The following is a 21466-nucleotide window of genomic DNA, read 5'->3' on the forward strand; positions in this document are numbered from 1 at the left end:
TGCTTTGTAACATCCCCACCTTTTCCTTCACTTTTTTGTATTTATTACTAAGAAAACAAAGACAAGTCACATGGTTTCTGAGATTTTCCCGAGTCTCTCTGGATGAGAACGCTCAATAATTGACATGGTGGTCCTGAAAGACCAAACAGTGGCAGAGACCCCTCTCTGGGTCGATCAATAAGCTGAAAGCTGAATCAATAAGTGCAACACAGCAGGGGATTATTGGGACGGACTGGGCAGAGAGGGAGAGCACAGTGGGAACAACTCATCACACAAATACTCTTAAATAGTAAGACCATAGTGTTTTTATCTGACGAAATCAGAAAAGAGACAAAAAGGATGAGCATGCTGATCTGTTCAGAAGCTTGTCGTTTGTTTTAAAGTTAAATAATACAAAAGTGTAGCTTAAAGTGACAAGCAACACAGAATACATGCAACATTTTTAAACTTCAGATCAAACTCAAAATTACAGCAGAATCTCTGGTGAAAAGTATTTTGGAAACATTCCAGAGGTGATCTGCAGCGTGTCTAAAGTCCTGACCGAAGTAAAAACATGCAATTTTCCCTTTTGTGTGTCAATCATCTCCAATATTTAAAGCTGTGTCTAAATAGTGCATTAGTGCATGAAGCGCCTGCAGTTTCTGTCAGTAATGTGAAAAAGAAGGTGTGACAACCCCCGTTTTGTACAAAACCATAATTACAGCTTTAACATGACTTACACAACCTCCTAAAGAAAAGCAGTGTGAGCTCCGCAGCGCTTTGGTTTCACCACCTGATGCCTTTCGCCATACCTGCTGTTTACCTTCCCGATGATTGATTCTCGCCATTCTGCGCGGTTACGGGCAGCAGATGAGTCACGTATACGTTGAAACTGCTCTGATGCTACGTTGATGGTAAACGCACAAGAACATAATTGTGGCCATGTGCATGAGGGTGGGAGTGTGTGTGAGTTACCCCCGTTCCCCTCAGGCTCGTCAGAGAAGACCCCTGAATCAGAGGAGGAAGTGACCGAAGGATCAGAGTGAATCATCTCTGATGGATGTTCGACATGGATTTCACAACAACAGTAGGCGGTGTGTGTGTGTGTGTGTGTTGTAAGATTCATATATGTGTGTGTACATTTGATATGTACGCTGCAGTGAGTCAGCTCTGAACCAGCGTGACACATCTGGACGGCTGACTCCTGAGTGTGTGAAGCAGAGGCCGAAAAGAAAAGAAAAGGAAAAAAAAAAGGAATCGGATATCAGCTCAGCGGCGCTTCTGTTTGTGAGATAATTTCCTGAAAATAGACTGAACTGTGTAGGCTGAGGACACACATGGAAACAATAGAGCCCATACATGCACACAACATCCAGAGTGCGCGCACACACACACACACACCAGGGATTCCCAACGTTCAAACACACACACACGAGGACTGAGCGTACTTCAACATGGGTTCACGTCAACCTGCTTCAAATATGTTCAGAATGAGGATCCTTCAGGAAACACAAACAAGTATTGACATTCGAACTGGCAGGCGCCAAGCGTAGGCCACTCACACACACACACACACACATACACACACAGGCATCTCGAGGAACAATCCCTCTCTTTTTCCTCGCCGTTGCATCATTATCCTCCCATGATGCCGTGCAGCGCAGCCGGGAATCCCAGCTGCAGCGCGTCAGGGTGTAGGTCCGCTCTCCTGACCCCGCGGAGGAGTGGATGCGTCTCTGCCTCCGTCTCTCTGGTGCGTTTCCTCTTCCAGGAACACGCAGGACAACAACGGCGCTCGGCGGTAAACAAGGAGCGGGCGCGCTGGCCGAACGGGCCGGGGCGGGGTCTGGAGGGCGTCGCACAGCCTTCTGGACGTTTCTGAGGCGGTCCGCCGCAGGTGTGTGGAAAAACAGCCACGTTCCTGTTGATGAGAGTCACAGGCTTTGGGGAGACTCTCGGAGCGTCACTGTACTGGCTGTTCTTCCTTCCTACAGCTGGAGCCGCGGCACGCCGCCGCTGTTTTTGACAGCCGCTGCTGTTTACAAGCTGAGTGACTCACACTTTGTACGGATCAGACTTTATGAGGAAAACAGAAGGTGCATCATGATCCTTATCCCTGTAACCCCTCAGGTTCAGGTGAGGGTTAAAAAGAAAGCTGCTTCTGATGCAAACCTGGTCCCAGTCTTCCGCTGGGCTCTAATATTGCTAAAAGGGTTTGTTTTGTAACGGACAGTTTAGGAGAGACACTGTGCCAGTCAGGATTTCAGACTCCCACCAACTCACAGAATCAAAGCAGCCATAAATCCACCATAACTACCTCAACTAAACACTTGATCAGCCTCCACAGTTCCCCCAGAATCAAGTCCTCCACTTCCCACAACAATATTTCTAACTCGTGAAACTTGATTCATCAACTTTTAGCTGAAGTGGGTGAAACCTGCGGCTCTGGAGCCACATGTGACCCTTTGGCCCTTTTGTAGTGGCTTCCTGAAACTTCCAGAAATGTATACCTGAATATATGTTATTTTTATACGATTCACACACCAGAGTCATTGTAAAAATGACTTATCTCTTGGATTTTATTCAAGGGTTGAAAAAAATGGAAGCCATACTGAAATGAGTAGATTTTTTCAAAAAAGAAACAGAATAAAATTGCTTAGAACAGAGATAAAATGTTAAAAATGTCCTTTTATCATGTGGTCATAAGATTCTTCAACTCCTCCCTCTAAAAATTGCTTGTTTGTGTTAATTTTATCATTTCTGTGGTTATAATTACTCCACATTCATATTCAAAAATGATTTATTTAATTTTGATCCTTTCTTTTTTTGATGTTCAACTTTCTATCGATTCATTCTGTGTCGATCTACGCTTAGAGGAATTTCCCTTGGGTGCCATTCTATTCTAAAATATCAAAATTGTCTGAAAAATGCTGGAAAAGAAAGCTGAAACCACTAAAATGAAGGTACAAAAACAGCTGTAATGAATCCTAAAGTCTAATTGGGACCTCATAAGTACAACATAAGTTTTTGTATACGATTCTAAACTATGGTATATAAGAAACTTTATAAGCTGTTAGCCTCATTTTAAAGGGTAAACATGCTTTGTGGCTCCAGGTAAATTTATTTGGTGGAAAATCACAAAGATGCCTCTTTTGGTCAAAAAAACATGCATTTTTTTTTTTTTATTAATTGGCAAACTTCACTAACTCCAGCGTCAGAGTAAAACAAGTTTTCCACTTTAGAGGGTCAATAAGGTGTTGTAAAGGTTTAGCCGTCTGTCGCCTCTGCCGCCCAACACGTCTGTCACATCAGACTCGTATCGATTGTGAAAACCGCTCACTTGCAGATTGATGAATGCTGACAAGAATCTGAATCAGTCATAAGAAAGAACTCAGCAAAACTCTTCTGTTTTTTATCAGCAGATCAAGTTCTGCTTGGTCAAATTAGTCAGTTGTGAAAAAAGCCAACGCAGTGGAATCAAAGTGACGATAGAGCCGGGGAACAAATCAGAGTCGTGTCGAAACGTGTTGAGTTTGAGACGGGATGATTGCACAAACAAGCAGCCGATGAAACACACACTTATCATTAAATCACTATTATTACCAGTTTCGAGCCGAGTCCTGGATAACACAGAAATGGAACTAAAACTATAATAATATGAACTTCTTATGTGGTAAAAGCTACTGATGTAACAAATTACATTTTTATTGACACTGATGAGATGTCAAGTAAACAAAGCAGTCATCAGCCGTTACTGGACTTAAGATAATTTTTCTTAAGAAAAAAGGGAAACTTGCAGTGTTTGTCGATGCCACTGAAGGAATTTCATCGTGATTCTTTCTCCTTCAGAGTGAGAGAAGAAAAGCTGTGTATGCATTTGAACACATTCATTGCATAGAGTTATGAAACTGGTCTTTATCCTCAATTATTAAGCCCAAACCCAAACATTCTCCTGTTTTCTTGTTACCTTTCACAAACATAATACCTCTGTGATGATCATAAAGAAGGACACATTCTCAGTCCCTCCTGGATCTTGCAGGCAAAAAAATGATTTTGCAGGCCATTTTCTCAAAAATTGCAATAACATTTCAAGGATTAATGTGATCTTCTTTGCAAAAATTATGCAACAATTGACAAAAACAGCAAATCAGGGACTTTTATTCCATCTTAAAAAAAATACACGAAATATTGCTTTTTTTCCCCCCTATTGCTGCATCTTATCTGTGTTTAATAAATCTGTGCATTCATAATGTGTGGCCCTTTTCTGGGACCTGTAACATTTTGTCAGACTGTTTAGCCATGTATTCTATTATGACACTTACAACAATTACTTCTGAAGGAAAAAGAAATTAGTAAATTTGGTCATTGACATCACACAGGTTTGAGTTCATCGGTGCTTTTACCAGCTAAAGAGACTTTGGTTCACAACCAGCTCTGAAATAACACAAGTTAAATTTACGTAGTGCTAAAAGACAAGTAAGCGTAGGAATAATGGACTTGGAGAGAACCAGGATGAATTCGCCCCACTCCAGATGTGTCACATCAGCCATGGCTGCCTGAGCCTTGTTCCTGAACGTGACTCTTTAAAGGTCAATTTGTTTTTCAGTTTACCAGGAAGTGCCGAAAATATGTCAACAGATAAAAAGACAGGAAAAAAAAAAAATCAAAATGGCAAAGTCTCCACAGAAAGAACATGTGCTGACAGTCAAAACTGTGTTGAAATCACCGTATCGCAGCACCATACTGAGAGAACAGCGTCATTTCCACAGGGTGGAAACATCCGTCGGTGAAGACGGTCAGACTTATCAAACAGGAGTGTCTCCATCTCACTGATGAAACACACCCGTCTGCCTCATTAGTAAAGTCACATGTCCACTTTAGACTAAAACAAGCGAGGAGGTCTCAGGTGGTCCTCCTACACACTCTCCTGCTCTGGCCCCCTCTGGCCCCCCGGGCCCCCCGTCTGACTATCTGTGCATCTCCACAGGGACCGGCCCGCGCTCAATACCTGTCAGCCCGCTCTTCACTCACCCGTCCATCCATCCGCTGAAGATACTCATCTGTGCTAATGGAGTTTAAAATCTCTGCTGAGCCTCTTTAAAAAGGCCTCGTCTTGAAAGCAGCGAACGTGAAGTCCCTCGGTTTGGAATGGAATCGTGTCGAAGAGATTTCACATAAACGATAAAATCAAACGAGCAGTTAAAGAATATGGATCACGGGACAGTCTTGGATGTTTGTATGTCAGCCTTTTTTCTCGTAAGGGTCGAATGTGAACCATCATTACGGTTAAAGATGAGCTCAGGGTGACCTTGGCGTTCAATACTTCACCCTGAGGGTCACGTTAGTGTGAATCTCGCTGATGGACAGAACCAGCTGGTCCTTAGCGCCGTCACGCTTCCAGCTACATCCTCACATCACTCATTTTACAAAGAAAACAAGTTAAAACTGAATTCTCAGAAAGACAAAGCATCACAAACAACAGAAAATTAAAAAAAAACAAAACAAACAAAAAAACAAGAGATCTTGGTTTGCTGACTCACTTTGCAAATATCTCATTAAAGTATTTTCATGACTCACTACAGAACGACACGTGTGCAGCTCGATTTCCTCCCGAGCATCTTCTCCGTGGCGGTAGGCCGGCCCAGAGGAAGGCTTTTATTTAATCTGGAGCAGAGAGGAGTCAGCGGGGCCAGCTGCTGAGGCGTGGGGGCAGCACAACCAGCGCTGCAGCTTTCCTCTGTTTATCATCTGTTTATTCTATTGCACTCCCACAATTGAAACTCGAGCGATCCGCTCACCTCCGCAGGGAGCTAGAGCTGAAGACACGTCTCATGGTTTAGAAGAATTTGGTTTCCTTGTTATTCTGTTGAGTTGTTTTCAGGGTTTGTGTTCAGGCACAACAGGACAGAGTGTGAAGACGCGAAACGAGCCTCCGAGAGGAGTGCGTACTCAAGGCAGAAATGAGTAAGACTGTTGTTAACAGTCGGCGATTGTCTCAATCGGAGGCTTCAACAAGCTGGCGAAGAGTTGAGGTTGCATTCCTGGACGCCTGCGGCACATCCAGCGCCGTGGCCCATGTCAGGCGACTGTCCGTGAGCCGCAACCATGGAGACGGACAATGAAACAGGCCAAACAGTAGCGTAGAGAAAGCGGGCCGTGGTGTGTTTGGGTTGTCTCGTAAATGTGGAAATGGTGAGAGAGCAGCCAGTTACAGAAGAAGCAGTTCAGTCACCAGCGCGGAAAATGTCAACATGACTTTCTCAGAAGAATCTATTAACAGAAATGTTTTGACATATGAGAGGGAAGTGTCCGTCACTGATGAAGCATCGTCTTGGTACAGCTTTTGTCCAGAGTGACTCAAATCTGGCTTATTGTCCCATCTGCCGGATGAAAACATCAAAATACCGCTAACAACATTACTGAGGAGGTTCTCATGTACTGGTGTGATTTGGTTGCCTTGAGAAAAGCCTGGATGTAAGAGTGTCTGAGCAGTGAAGGAGACGGGAAGGAGGTGGAAGGCAGGATCCATGGAAAACGATTTTCCGATTGTAACATTTGGGCCACCTGGGAAAGAAACTGAAAAACAAGGACAGCAGGAAAAACACCAGTGAGGCCAAAGAGCACAAACAGTTCCTCCTCACTGGATGTAAAAATCTTAGTGCTGTCAGTTTTAATCGCATCGATCGCAATTTAATCGCATTGATCGCAATTAATCGCGATTCATTCATGGAGAACTGTCAACAATTAACTTTTTTAAAGTTGAGATTAATTGCAATGAAGAATCTAATCCTCATAAATCAGTCCCAATGTCAGGAAAAAACACTATTATCCTCTAGTTCTTTTCTTTGACCCAATTGGCAGACCTCAATGGATTAATCGCGATTAAAATTGACAGCACTAAAAAATCTATGGAATTATTTTTTTCTTTCTTTACAAGATCAGACTTCAAAAACAAGCCAAAGTAATTTAACACTTATCAACCATGGACATGAATGGATAACTGACCCTTAAGAGTTGAAAGGAGTGTTACTCAAGCCGAATGAAATTGCCGTGACCTCTGACCCCTGTACACCTGAAACCTCTAATCCTCCCAGACCACCACTAACTGAGGCTGAGGCTGCCGACAGCGTCCAGGTTAAGAGTCGCGGCGTGGCGAGGAGACCGAGAGGAGACGCTCCCACAGATACCATCAAACGTAAGACGGAGACGTCGGTGAGGGTTTTATCTGTCCCGCCCCCTCCCGTCACACCGCCGCTCCTCTGCTTCAGCCGCCGTCCTGCGGCATGTCCCTGCAAAGCTCCGCCAGGATTCCCAGAATATCCCAGATACGCTATCGCACCACGGAGAGGAGTGAGATTAATAAACAAAGGCAAGTGAAGAAGAGGGGAGGACGGGATCAGGGGGCTGTTTCACTAAAGTCAGGATGTTTATTTTCTGAATTGCAGCAGCAAAAGTACGTTTGAAAAAATGTGCTCTTAAGAAACCACTAAATATAGCTTCCAGCCTAAATCTCAGACAAGCACTGAGTAAAGCAGCGAGAGGAAATCCGGGCCACTTTTACTTCTTCATCACTTCTGAAAACCTGCAGATGAGATTATCTGAGAAGGAGAAGTAGCTCCGCTCAAACCGAGGACGGCCCACGCACAAGGACGCAACCCGGACGGCTCATTTCTTCATTTATGAAGGTCGCAACCTAATAATGTGATGACCGCTGCATTAGAGCGCTGATTCAAACCTGTAAACCCCGGAGCGGCCTGGCTGACCTCGAAGAAACGCTGCTAAATGCGAGAAAGTTTTATTACGCTCTGATTTAATGTGTGCAAATACTTATCGGCAATTTTAAAATCTAACGAAAAACATGGAGGCATGAAGAAGAACAACATATTTTAGTACCTGTTGAGTCGACAGTGATAACGTCACTGTTTTCTCTACAGCGTTATAACAAACTAAAACAATTGCAGTTGCCAAGCGCCACTGAGTGACTGAGAATAGCGGCGCTCCTCGAGGGAGTCTGAGCCGAGCGACCCTGAAACGGGACAAAAAGAGCTCAGTTCCAAACGCCGCTCCACATGACTTCACTGGGAAAGGCTTCAGATACTGATTCATTCATTATCAAAATACTCCAGCAAGATATTTCCATTGTTCTCCGAGTCTGGGCACGGCCGAGGCTCCTTCCTTTAGTCTGTTGCAATAGCAAAGGTCTGCTGCTTCTGAGTGTGCCTGCATCGGCCATGTCTTTGTCTCTTTTCAGTCTGATTCCAGAACTTTAACCATCATCAAAAGCAAAGTTTAAGTCAAAAAAAACAAAGGAAAAAGCTAAAGAAAAGGTCGGCCCCTAAAAGCAGTGCTGACGTGACCTCTGTGTGTTTGACTCTGTCCTGTGGACATTTCTGAGTGGATGTGAGTCGGAGCCACTGAGAGCTTTTTAAAACTTCTGAGTAATGTTTGAAATCGGGAAGCGTGCACTGACAGAGTCCAGGCAGGTCAGCTGAGGAGCAATTATCAGCTCGGAGAGACGCCACTGGGACTGAAGGCAACTCTAGTTCAGGACGACGACCAGAGCGACCCGAGCACTGACCTCTGGCACTTTCCAAATTCTGAAACAGGAGGAAACAGTGTATAATCAGCTATTAAAAGGTCTCTGGGTATCATACAGGCTGCACAGTCTGACTTCAGCATCACAGCTGGTTAAGTCTGTATATGAGTTTATTTCTTTACCCTTCTCCATGGAGAAATCTGCAAGAGACAGCAGAGCGGCACAGACGTCCCCCTGATGTAACCCCCACCGTTCAGCAGGTATCAGGAAACGTTCCAAATCTGCGATTAAATCTGAGAGGACCGCATGGAAAGATTCAATCACCGACTGCAGATACCTGCCAACATTTCTCCGCTGTGACATCCTCTCGCCTGCCAGCTCTCACGTTAGAGCCTGATGAGCAGGAATCAAGTGTAATCACCACAACGCCCTCAGCAGACAGTGACATTAGCACTCCAATAATACTGATCTGACTCCGTTATGTCACATTTAACCCCTGTTACCCTCTCAAAACATCAATTTGGCCCGATTTACCAACAATTGTGGATGTAACAGCTGCGTCTGGCTTCATTCTGGACGTTTTCAAACTCGTCACAGAGCTCGTCGCTGTCTAGACCCTCCGGATTGTCCCCAGCTGCCTGTTTTCATTACAGGTGCACGGCGTTTAGAGGCAGCTCAATTTCACACTGCATTATCCTCACAATTCAGGATGATCTAACAGCCACTCATGAAGTTACAGCATGGTTTCATTTTCATTTTGGCACTGAAAATGAAACGAGAGTTAAAACCAGATGTCCTTGACACAGTCGGCCACGGTGTTCTCTGGGTTGTTTTTTTTTCTTTTTTGTTGCTATTTCAAATGAATGATTCGTCATTAAGCTTTGAGGAAACATGAAATGATTGACTCATTTGTTCCAGGTCATTTGGAGCAGGTAAACCTAAAAAAAAGAAGTTACTCCCTCAATTGCTCAGTGTCTTCTAATCCTTTGACTCAGTAAATATCACGCCTTACTGAGCCATTAATACGACATCAAGTGCTACCAGAATATCTGTAAATTAACTCCATTAAATCTAAAAATGTATTTCATCTTTATAAGAGATGGCACAACAGAACTGCAGTATTGGGGGAAGTTTCCCAGCACAATATTTTTTTTCTTTTAACTAAGAAGAATCCATGATTGAAAGAAACAAGTGGAGGGTTATTCTTCCATTCATCTTTCATGGAACTCTATCCGGTTTAGGGTGACGGAATCAATCCCAACTGACCATTAGTGAGGACAGGGTGAGGGAGACAGACAGAGCACCCAGAATCGAACCTACGACATTAGATATAAGAACTCATTTGTTCTTCCCTTCACTGCTCTGTTCAACACGCATGCCTTTATATGTATATAGTCTATATACTATGTGGTGTCTCTGTTATTCAATCGACCGTATTTCACTGCTGGTTGCACAGACTGCTTCTCAGAGATAATAAATTTAATCCTGACCTACAGTAATAATTATGACAGTTACAAACCATATAAATCAGAAGCCTCTAACTACAAGCGCAGCAGTGATGCTTCTCAGCCCAGCAAAAATAACATCTGAGAAACATTCAGAATTAAAATGATCTCTTGGCATGAAACATCTCATCAATCATCAAATGCTTCTAAAAGTCATCTGACTTCACCTCCTCCTCTGATTACTGTGAATGATGGCTTGATTCCTCCTTCACATGAAGCAAGTCTGTCAGCTTCTAGAATTCTCACTGGCCGCAGTTTAATAGGAGTGAAACTAACTAAGTTACACACCGGACACGATTACATTTCCAGCACCTGAGGGCGTCTCCGGGCTCTGGGCTCCTCTACAACTGGAATATCAGCGCCCGGATGAACGAAACTGGAATGTGGATCAAAAGGATCACACATCCTCATCCATCCAGGAATGCTGAGAATGAGAGGAATGAAATGAGGATTTAAGCCGCTACGGATAAAATATTTGTAGGGATTTGTGCAAACGCCATACAAGAACTTTCTTCCACGCCGCATGGCTTGATGGTACAAGTGTAAATACAAAACACATGCAGTGGAAGAAGTCGAGTAACCGTGAGCAGAAGGTACAAACGCTAAATTAGCAAAAAGATCATCGAACACAGTGAAGCTGATGGTTCCGAACCTTCAGTTTGAGCTTCATGTGTTCAGGCCAGATTATGACTCTTCACATGACAACATTTGGTATTTTGAGTAGTAGGCTAATATTCTAAAGGATACTTGAGGGATTTACCAGAATCCAGTGAAAGAAATGAGGGATGTAAGAGACAAGATCCAGCTAAGAGGAATTAAAAAACAACGGATAAATGGATTTATCTTAATAAAAGGTAAAGCAGAAGAATACAACATGTTTTGAAGCCTAAGAGATGAAACTTTTTCAACTGCATCATGTGGGCTTCATCAGCAGTCTTCAGCAAACACAACATTCAACACACACTCCATCAACTGTAAACTGACTGGAAGTAGTTTATTTAACTTAAATGTGCTAAAAACAAGTTAAGAAATGTTAATTACCGATTTACCGACAGTAACAACGATAAGGAATGTCTTTTTTTTTTTTTTTTTTTTTTGGCCTATAAACATACAGACTTTAAATAATGCACAATGTTCAAACTTGCAGAAAGCAAAGTGAGAACGTCTCTGAAGAGGGCCAGGAGCGCCCTCTGGTGGATACAAATACAAGTCCACCTGGGCCCCAACACATATTTGCAACACCATGAAATTAATTAAATTCAGGTCATAATTTGCCATAAAAGCAGAAAAAAATATATATATTTACTGAATGAGGGCGAGTGAGGTCAAAAGCTCAAGCGACATCAATAAAAAGGGTAAAAGTAGAGTTTAAATTGTATGAATGTCATTACTGTGCAAACACAAAGCTTTACTACTTTATGGCTCAGTACGAATATTGTCATGTTAAATATAAGTGAAAGACCTTGCTTAATGTTACTTATTGTAGATTTTAGTTTCAGAGTATAAACTCTAAATTTTTACAGTAAACAAATGACATTTCATCCTTCCAGTAGTGAAAGCACAAATCTGTCATTTAGCTCTGATATACCCATGATTCCCACCTACCCATTTTCAAAATAACAAATGTGAAATTCGTAAACACTCGGAAATACCCTTTACATTTCCAAAACTGTATCGTAAATGTAAAGGTGAGTACACTCATTAAAAAAGGCCAGCTTTACGGAGACACGTGTTCATGTTGAAATGATGGGGTTTCCTCCGTTAAATGAAAGTGCCTTAAAATGACTGTGTCGCATTCGGTCCTTGAATAACATTTAAGCTGAAATTGAAAATAAAAAGGAGGTACCTTTTTGAAATTGTCTGCTGAAAGAGTCATGTAGGCATGGTGAACAGACAGCAGGTATCCAAAAGGGTTCATTTCTGTTAATTAAGGAGTCGCAGATTCCTGAAAAGAGAAAAAAACAATTGGTTAACTCACGTTGAAATATTGCACCATAACATCCTTCATGATTTGCAAAACCATGCAAACTATGTTAATTATACTGATGTATCCTAAGCTAATGATGGCTAATCAAAGTGCGTGGCAACCATAGACCGTAAAAAAAGTGTCAATTCAAGGCGTTCATTCAGAAACTCTTAGAAATATGTCAAACTGTTTGTTAAATACCTCTCTGTTTACTGTACAATTGTGCACTGCACTATTTATCCACTTCACACAATCTTCACCTGTTTTCGCTCCAGAGCCGCACAAACCTTCATAATATGACACGTGTTGGGGCATAACAGACGTCAAAATGGAAAAAAAAAAGAAACAAAAGAGAAACTTTTATAAATTTGTTATGTCATTTTTAAAATTTATAGAATCAATACTTTCAGTAAAAAACAAGGAGTCAGTTTTAACTTTTCATCCAACATCGATGAATTTACATTAATTCAAACATGATAATGCCACATACTGTATTGACTTTTCACCCAATAATATAATTACATTATAAACTGTTTTTTTTTGTAGCTTATTACAGTTTACTATTTGGAAACTTATTATTTATTTATTTATTTATTTATTTATTTATTTATTGCTATTTGGAAAAAATAAGGTTCTTGTGATCTCCGCTGTCATAGTAACGTGTAAACGAGCCAAACCTGAGATTTAAAAAAAATGAAGATGTATCACTTGGTTTATTTTCTTCGCATGAGCGCGTGACACCTTTTCTTGATGCTGATTGGTTGTTGGCGAGGAAAGCCGCCTGTGATTGGCCTTTAAGCGCCTACAAACCTGATACTTATTGAAGAGGAGTGGCTGCTCTTTTTCCGAAGACGAGCGAAAGCAACATGGCAGGCGAAAAATGCGCGTTTGAGAATATTTTTTCTTTTAAAACTCTCCCCACCAAGAAGTTTTCTTTCCTCCAGGACAAAGAAGTGACGGAATTCTTGATGAAATGGTAAAGTTGTTTTCGGACAAGTTTAAAAAAAAAAAACAACCTTAGAGTAAATAAGTGAATTGAGCTGCAGCGGTGTGTTGTGTTGCGTTCAGGTCCATGTTGGGGAGGATTTCCGCCCATTCTTACAGCTTTGACCACAACTTCAGCTCCTACAGCAGTGACAGGTTTGTTCAGGTGAGGCTCACTCATATGGATCACACTGCCATGTGATTTGTGTGTTCATTTAAACATTTACACCACCTGGAGAATAAGGGTTTTTTTCCCCATAAATGAATTAATTTGTATAATTACCATAATTGACTTAATTATATTCTAATTTATTTTTATGATCAAAGAACATTTCTTCATACAATTGTATGAGTGAAATTACATACAAAAATACAATTATTCCAATATCTCAAGTTTCCATGTCCTGTTGAAGGTATGAAATATCTATCTATCTATCTATCTATCTATCTATCTATCTATCTATCTATCTATCTATCTATCTATCTATCTACTGTATCCAGAACTAATGTAAAATGTCGGTTTTACCCATGTTGAATTTGTGCCCTGATTCAAAAACAAATGTTTTACATCTGTAATGCTTCCAAAGACAAACTGGTTGTCTTCTTCAATAATGTGCTTCCATGTGTTTGATCCTATGTGAACGTGTTTGGCGTCTCTCTGCAGTGTTTCTTCAGGGACCCCATCGTGGCATCCAGTCTGAGGAGGGTGGAGGCTGGAGTCTGGGTGCCCGTCGGTATGTTGTGTCAAACCCCAAAGTCCTTCATCATCGACAGAAGGAAATGGAGCTCATCTGCAGTCAGATGTCAGAGGAATGCTTTTAACCTGTGTGTGTGTGTGTAGACCAGAAGGCAGTGTCGGTCAGTGTGGCGGTCGTCCCGTGCACGAAGGTCTCCATGGATCTGTTTGATCCCCTGTACTCGTGCGGCATCCTGAGGCCCTCTGGACACATCCTGAAATGCTTTCATGATGTCTACCCCGACTATGATGAGCTCAGACAGGTGCTTGTCTCGTCTCTCCACTGTCTGACGCTCAGCTTGTCCAGATCCATCTCCCCTGACGCGCCGTCTCCTCTGGACTCCACTGCTTCTTCCAGATGTTGCAGGATGAGGACTCTGAGCACTACGGCGTGTTGGGGAGGGAGCAGCGGGGGGAGTTCCTGTTTCTCCTCTTCAAGCACTTGTGTCTTGGAGGAGAGCTCTGTCAATATGAAGACACCATCGATCCTTACATCAGCGTCACGAAGAAAATATACAAAGATCTGATCAGGTGAGCTCCATCAAATATTTTGTCGTTTGTGAAAATGTGGGTTTAGATTTTCAATCACATCCTGTTTACATCAACATTTTGCACATAGTCTCGACCTTTAGTTGCTTCAATCCATCTTCATATGAAGGGGAAATGTGTGATTTACTTATTTTGTAGTGTGCAGAAGGATCCAGAGACCAAGAAAATCAGCGTTGTCTCCACTGTGCTCAAAGTCTGTGCCAGAGTGAGTAACTTCATCGACACATCAGGAAAGCTTGAAGTTTACCTTTGACCTGTGAGGTGGATAAGTGGGCCTGGTGAATTTCTGGCCCCATAAACAAGCCGGAAAAACACGTGACACATGAAGAAATTGTTAAACTAAAGTAGAGAAGTTGTAATTTTGTGGGAATAGAAACAAATAAATAAAAATCAACTCTCCATATTTACAACAATTAGGCCTGATATTTAGAATGTGTTCTTTGCATCTATTGTCTGTTGTATGCCCCTTTTAATTAGTTGTGCCACTTTACATCATCTACCAGCTCAAAGAAGCATTTAAAATAAAGAGACAGCAGAATTATCTCAGTAATAATTTCAGATTGACCTGCTAAGCTCAGATTATCATTCATCCTCTGTAGGATGAGTCTGGCCGGCGTTTCCCCGGGACACAAGAGGAGGAGCAAACCTTTGCCTATTTGATCGTCGACCCTTTCAAACGTCACGCGACTCTGTTCTGCCATTTCTACGGCGTGGGAAACTTTACGGTGTGAAGCTGAAGAGCTGATCCTGCTGAATCAGAAGAACCTGGAAGATTGAAGACATTTCTTCTCTAAACCTGAAGCTGAGACGTGCAGTTTTTCAGAGCAGTTTCTTTAGTTGTCTCCTGTTTCAACCATTATTTAGCCCTGTGGAAATGATGTGTCAATAAACGATTGGAGTCGGAGTGGATGCTGTTAATAGAAATATGTAGAAAGTCTGCAAATCTGCTTTGTCCACATAGGATTTCATGCCTTAAATTGCTTAAACAATAGCCATCAATTAAATAAAAATGGGCTTTTAGAAAATATGCATTTTTATTTAACACAGATAAAAAAAAAATAGGTTGAGTGAAGGTTACTTGTCTGGACAACAAAATACTTCGTTGAAAGTCAGAAATGATGAGACCATAAGAAACATACACTCCAAAGAGCTTTATTGAAACAAATAAATTAATAAGTTAGTCAAGTGATTTAATTTTATCCTCCGCAGATACACACTGGATGTATCTCTTTAAAAGATTAAATAGAGGTGTGCATTCGATTAGAAAACAAATCAGCTTCATATTTTCTTCAACCAGAAGCGACATCAATTGGAATTGGAAGACTTCGTCAGGCTTATGTTTGCTTATTGCTTTATGTTTCATTTCGACAACAGTTCCAACACGTAAGAGAGCGTTTCAAAGAGCAATGAGCTGGAATGTCACATGGCGGCAAGTCAGTGAGAGGTGGACGTCATGAAGAAGAAGAAGAAGAAGAAGAAGAAGAAGAAGACGAAGAAGAGGTGAAAAGGAGAACGTGCAGATTGAGTCATGCATAGCATTCAGTCAGTTAGACAATCAGTTTACGGTTTCTCATAACTCTTTTCCTAGACTAGCGCCCCCTAGCGGCCGTAGAGGTAGTTGTGTGGGAGCCGTTCTGATCTATGTGGCATGCTTTATGAAGGGACAACGTGCCTGAAGACAGCAGGCGGCGTCTCTGCAGGCGTCCGAGGTCTGACGGGTGGGATGTCGAACGCAGAAGGGTTAATCAGGGAAAACATCAAAGCTTACAGCAGTCAGGAGGAGCTGCACTGTGGGCTGCGTTGTTAGTGTAAAGAAGAACAACGGTGTGGCCGTCCTCGTGTGACGTTGCAAAGTTTTGTCTCCGGAGCAGGATTAACGGTGGACGAGGGCAGAGAAGAGAAGGCACAGGTCAAAATCCCTTCACGTCTTGACTCAAGACCTCACAGGAGACATCCTGAAGGTTTTCTTTGTATTTTGTTTTTTTTGTTTTTCTTCTAATACTGGGGCCACCACCAAAACGACGACATGCAAAAACAGCGGTCTCACGTACGATTTCACGAAGCTCAGCGTTCGTGGTGACGATGAAGTGGCGGTCCACTCTAATAATGCCTCTAGTAAAACCACGTCTGCTCTACGACAAAGACCAGAAGGTACAGCGAAACAGCGTAATATCCAGGAAATGAGTACAACACGTGTACAATGCCAACAGAGAGCGACGGAGACCTTAAAACATGAGATACATTCAGTGTTGAGGAGTCTGGGGTTGAGCTGGAGCGGAAAGAGAAGCACCTGAGTCAACTGGCTTGACTGGAGTCAGAGGGAAAGTTTTCACTGGCCAAATACAGCTTGATGACCTTTTTCCTCAGCTGCTAACAATTATCTGGATTTAAAACAAGGAGAGAGAGAGAGAAAAAAAAAAACTCACAAGCTCTGCAGATTGTGTGTGTGTGAACCCGATCAGCTGTGAGCGGTTACAGTTGTGTCATCCATGATTAAGCTAAGAGAGAGAAAAAAAAAATGCTACATTCATCCAAAGATCATATCTAAATCAATTAAATATATTAACTTAAATTCTACATTCACCTTAACAACCAGAATCATTAAAAAAAAAACACATTTTCTGTTATAGGTTACGATAAAATCAAGTGCATGAACACAATTACAGTAATCAAAACACATGAAAGATATAATCATACAAGACAAGTGCCAAAGTATTAAGTAAAGGAATCGCTTTCTCTGTTTATATACGTGTGTTTGTGTGCACGTTTCTCCAGTTTTGTCCATCTGCAGGGAGCGTTCAGCGAGCAAACGTCACCGGGGAAAGAGGAAGGAGAGTTTAAACACACTGGAGAAGACTTCCAGGAAACCCTTCAGGCACCCAAACACAAACACACCCTCTCCACGCTGAACCTGTGAGGGTCGGCGGCTTCCTAAGACGCGTGCGTTCATATTTCATGTCCGGGCACCTTAAAGATTATTTAACGGTGTGAAATAGTACCAAAGTGGGAAGTGCTGCAGTGGGATGACTGACAGGCTGAACCCGACCCGGGACGGGATGCCAGCAAGAGTTAAAGGGAGAAATTTACAGATATCATCCGTGAAGTACGACAACTTTTAAAATAGAAACATTTCAGAGTATTCATTCGTTGATCTACCTGTAAGAGGCTTTACTCGAAATACTTCAATATAAAAAGCATCACGCGTCATTTCAAAAGGTCTTTAAATCCAAATTACAGTGGCAAGAAAATGTATGTGAACCATTTGGATTTCCAAATTTTCTGCATCAATCGGAAGTGTTTGACCTAATAACACATAAACAATACAAGAGTTCATATCTTTTTTTTTTAACCCATCTTTTAAGAGCGCATTATGTTGATAGATATGTTTTTTTTTCACTGATTACTTCTTAAAGTGTTATCTGAGGACATTTCCAGTACTTTACAGCTCGTGAGAATTTACTGACTAAATTCACTCGGATTTCACCGTTCCTTGGCTAAATAGGATAAATGTCTCACTGGATTTCTGTTTTAGGCTCTCAAGCACAAATAGAATAACGTCCACAGATAATATATTATTTATAAAACAGCAAAGAGCCTGAATGTGACTCATGTCACCTGTGTTTGAAATCTTGCAGTCGCTCTACTTGGACCATACTTTGATGATCATTAAGTTAAATGCATCAATCAAACTACCTGATTGAAGAGAAAAGATGCTTAACCAGAGATTAAGTCGATGAGTTTTGTCTTTGCAGGAATGAAGGGAACTGCAAAAAGTTCACACATTTTTTTGTTGCCACTGTAAGTAGGAAAATATGTCACTTAAATGTCAACTAAAAAAGAGTGTGTTGTGTTTTTTTTGTATTTTTTGCACATGGGCTTGCTGAAGACTGGATCTCACAGAGAGGGAATGAAAAGCAGACAGTAGAGATCGTCCACCCTCCACTCCAACACATTCTTCTCACCCTGTCTCCAGGTGATGCATTTGGGATGTTAATACGGGATTTTTGATTTCAGACACTCGCTTGGATGAAAGGATGTACCGTGAAGATTCGGGTGCCTTTTGGCCGAGCCGTCCCGGGGTGGTTTGTGTGTGTGTCGACGGCTTTCTTCGGTGTGTGTGTGGCGTGCACTGAAACGTCGCTGATGGGAACCATTAACATTCGCCACAGTCCCACAAACCGTGACGCCGTCTCGAGCTGTGACTGGCGGAGTACTGGACCAACGACTTGGCGTGGCACTTGTAGTGCAGTATTTGTTTCAGTTTGTCGATTTAAGCAGCCATAAGAAGACAGAAGTGATGGACAGACCAAAAAAACAAAAAAAAAAAGGTTCCTTCAAATGCTAAAAAACAAACAAACAAACAAACATCAATGCAGTCTGATTATCTACAAGTGAAGCATTAAAGTAGACATAGATATATAGTGTTAGATCAGTGGGAGTGGGTCAGTAGTCAAGTAAAGGTCGTTGAAGTGTCTGTCCTCATCTGGGGTGTTGAGAGGCATGTGCGGTGAGCAGCTTTCCCAGGGTCCTTATCAGGTGGCGCCATCTGCTGGCCTCCATCGGTATCGACGCTGGAAACATTCATTTCAGGAGACGGGGAGGAACAGGTGACGGCAGACCGAAAGAAGAAATGAAGTGAGGACGCCGTGGCTGCCGGGCGAGGACTCAGCCGCGGGAAGACGTTCTGTAAAGGGTCTGCGTCTGCCGGAGCAGTCGGCTCACTGTCATTCCAGGTTGCCGCTCTCAGACTGGGAGATGTTGAGCGTGTTGGCGGAGGGGAAGAGGTCTCTTTGGTCCGTGGGGCTCTGGTAGTCAGACGTCAGGTCGGGGTCCAGGAGGGAGGACAGGGTGAAGTGGGAAGAGCCTTTCTTCAGGCACTGGGAGTAGAAGTTGAGCAGGAGGTCCAGCTTGTTCTCTATGGACTGTACCTGAAGAAGAGCACACACACACTCTGTTACTGCTTCAGCCTCTCCGAGCAGACCAAACATTTTCCTTTCCTTCATCAGTTCTTCACCGCTCCTGAGAGCACAAAGACCGATGAAAGAAAACTCACTTTATTCTCTGTGGTTACCTGTTTCTCCACCTTAACCACACGTCCCATCATGCTGAGCTCGTCCAGCGGGTCCAGTTCTGGTGGAGTCTTCTCTCCCTTTTCAGGACGCGTCTTTTTATCCGACTGAACGGCTCCTCGCCCGATTATCTGGTCCACCCTGTTGACCAGAAGGAGCAAATGTCATCAGATGTAATAAGAACAAAGAGATTTTACTGTAACTTTTATAATCAATTTAGAGGTAAAAGTTAGAAAATGGAAGTGAAGCTCCTTCAGTTGTCTTTAATAAGAAGCTACGGCATTTTGAGCTAATTTTAACTCAGAACATTTTATTTTACATTTGAAGTCATAGTAATCTATGGATTTGTTTATATTTCAGATCAGATAAAAACAATTTTTAATGTATTTTTCAATTTATTTTTGTCTGCTTTCATTGTGTCTCCACTGTAACCACCCCCCGGGGTAATCCTCTTCGGGTCAGACTTAGATAATAATAATAATAATCATACTAACACCACTACTACTACTACTAATGGGAAAGAGGAAAGCAAAGAAATGTGCGCTTGTTGAATTACTGCTTTGTTTTAAGGATGTTTCTTCTTTCTAAATCTGTTTTGAAGTTGCGGAAAAGATTTGGCAAATTTTTTACACACTGAAGGCAATAATGTGATTTTCCAGTGTTATAAAAATGATTGCCTATGGGAGTGTTACCACAAGGAAAACTTCAAATTACCAAACATGAGAGGCCTAATTTTCCGTGCATAGTTTTGTTCTTTGTAAAGTTGCTGTGCAGATTCCACACCTCACCTCATCTGCAGGCTCTTGATGCGGCCCAGCATGTCCAGGTGACCAGCGGAGTACTGCTCGATGACGTCTTTGACGTCATACGGACGCAGCGTCTCTTTAAACTTCCTCTTGGCCACAAGAAATTTCAAGATCCTACAGGCGCGCACACACACACACACACACACACACACACACACAGACACACACCACACACTGCGTTATCGCTCCTCTGGACACCTTTAAAGAGCATCACACCGCATGTCCACATATCCAGATATACAGTAAACCTTTAGAAAAACGCCTGGCCAGGAGGCTTTCAGATGACAACGCTGCACCCAGAGAAGATTAATTAAAGTCAGCGTGACCTTATCATTCACAAACAGCCCCATAAAGAAAGCAGCCACAAACCTACTAAACCATGCGGTGATGAGAAAGTCTCCCGGAGACATTTCCTTATCGGCGTTTGCTGCTTCAGCAATTAGCACATTTGGCCGGGACGGGAATGAGTAACACGCACATGCTGGCCACCGTCCCTTTCCGCTCTTTTGTCGGCCTGACAGCTATGTTGGAGACACTCGGTGGACCACAGCTGCTCCCGCTCACGGCGCGTACGGCTCCTCATCGCCACCCGCGTGCAGGAGGGGGGGAGGACGGCGGGCGGCGGCGGGGAACGGGGGATCATACTGAGGAGTGTCGACCCAGCAGTACTGCACCATCCAACACATCACTGACAGCTTCCAGAGTCCTGCTGCCTGGACGTCACGCTGGAAGGAGTGGAGGCTGGTGTGTGTGAGATAATGGGAGGAGAGCGGAGGAAAGTTTGAGTCCGTGTATGTGTGTGTGTGTGTGTGTGTGTGTGTCTCCGGCGTTCAGCGTTGGGTGGGTCATTCCATTTTTCTTCTCATCATTTACACAACAGTCAGCTGAAAGATGCTGGCTCGACGAAAGGACCGGAAACACCCAATGTAAGCAAGACAGAGTAGAGACACACTCAAGCCGCCATCCCGGCCCGTGATGGATTGTCCCGCAAGTCGTGAGGTGTGAGAGAGTGATGGAGGGAAGGAAGGGAAGGAACAAGAAGGAAGAAAGATGAGGATTTTTTTTTTTTTTTTTTTTTTTTTATGAGGAAATCCTATCTCCCACACCCAGACGACTAAGTCCACAATAATAAGCCAAAGATCGGAGGATCAGCCGTTTTGAGAGAAACGCGCACACAGACAGAAATGCAATGCCGTCCACTCAGACATGAATACACCAACACACGGTCACGCATGTGGACGACGCTCGAGCAGCGAAACCTGAACTTGCAGGAGGGGTCAGTTTTTTTTTTTTTTTTTTCTGAAACAACCACAGTAACCTTTGTTGAGGTCTGCAG

General features: G+C 42.7%; 2 protein-coding genes across 3 annotated transcripts in view; one reads left to right on the plus strand and one right to left on the minus strand.

The window, feature by feature from the left end:
• Positions 1-12852: 12852 nt before the first annotated feature.
• On the plus strand, positions 12853-14986 carry cfap300 (cilia and flagella associated protein 300). The gene is made up of 7 exons (XM_030120937.1): positions 12853-12962; positions 13055-13136; positions 13635-13704; positions 13812-13969; positions 14065-14237; positions 14394-14460; positions 14855-14986. Exons 1-7 carry the CDS (start codon positions 12853-12855, stop codon positions 14984-14986), a joined length of 792 nt encoding a protein of 263 aa, XP_029976797.1.
• Positions 14987-18619: 3633 nt separating this feature from the next.
• kcnq4 (potassium voltage-gated channel subfamily Q member 4) overlaps positions 18620-21466 on the minus strand; it is a 40287-nt gene continuing 37440 nt past the window's right edge. For both annotated transcript variants that reach the window (XM_030120211.1, XM_030120210.1), the window contains 3 exons: positions 20113-20244; positions 19327-19465; positions 18620-19183 (listed from right to left, as the gene is read on the minus strand). In XM_030120211.1, coding sequence (XP_029976071.1) covers positions 18980-19183; positions 19327-19465; positions 20113-20244 — 475 coding nt within the window. In that variant the 3' untranslated portion in view covers positions 18620-18979. The remainder of the gene's footprint in view (positions 19184-19326; positions 19466-20112; positions 20245-21466) is intronic.

This window comes from Salarias fasciatus, chromosome 22 (genome assembly GCF_902148845.1).
Source record: "Salarias fasciatus chromosome 22, fSalaFa1.1, whole genome shotgun sequence".
NCBI lineage: Eukaryota > Metazoa > Chordata > Actinopteri > Blenniiformes > Blenniidae > Salarias > Salarias fasciatus.

Coding starts and splice junctions, on each gene's coding strand:
- cfap300 (XM_030120937.1), top strand. CDS start 12,853: ATGGCAGGCGAAAAATGCGCGTTTGAGAATATTTTTTCTTTTAAAACT. Junction 12,963..13,054: donor ACGGAATTCTTGATGAAATG/GTAAAGTTGTTT, acceptor TGTTGCGTTCAG/GTCCATGTTGGGGAGGATTT. Junction 14,461..14,854: donor TGCTCAAAGTCTGTGCCAGA/GTGAGTAACTTC, acceptor CATCCTCTGTAG/GATGAGTCTGGCCGGCGTTT.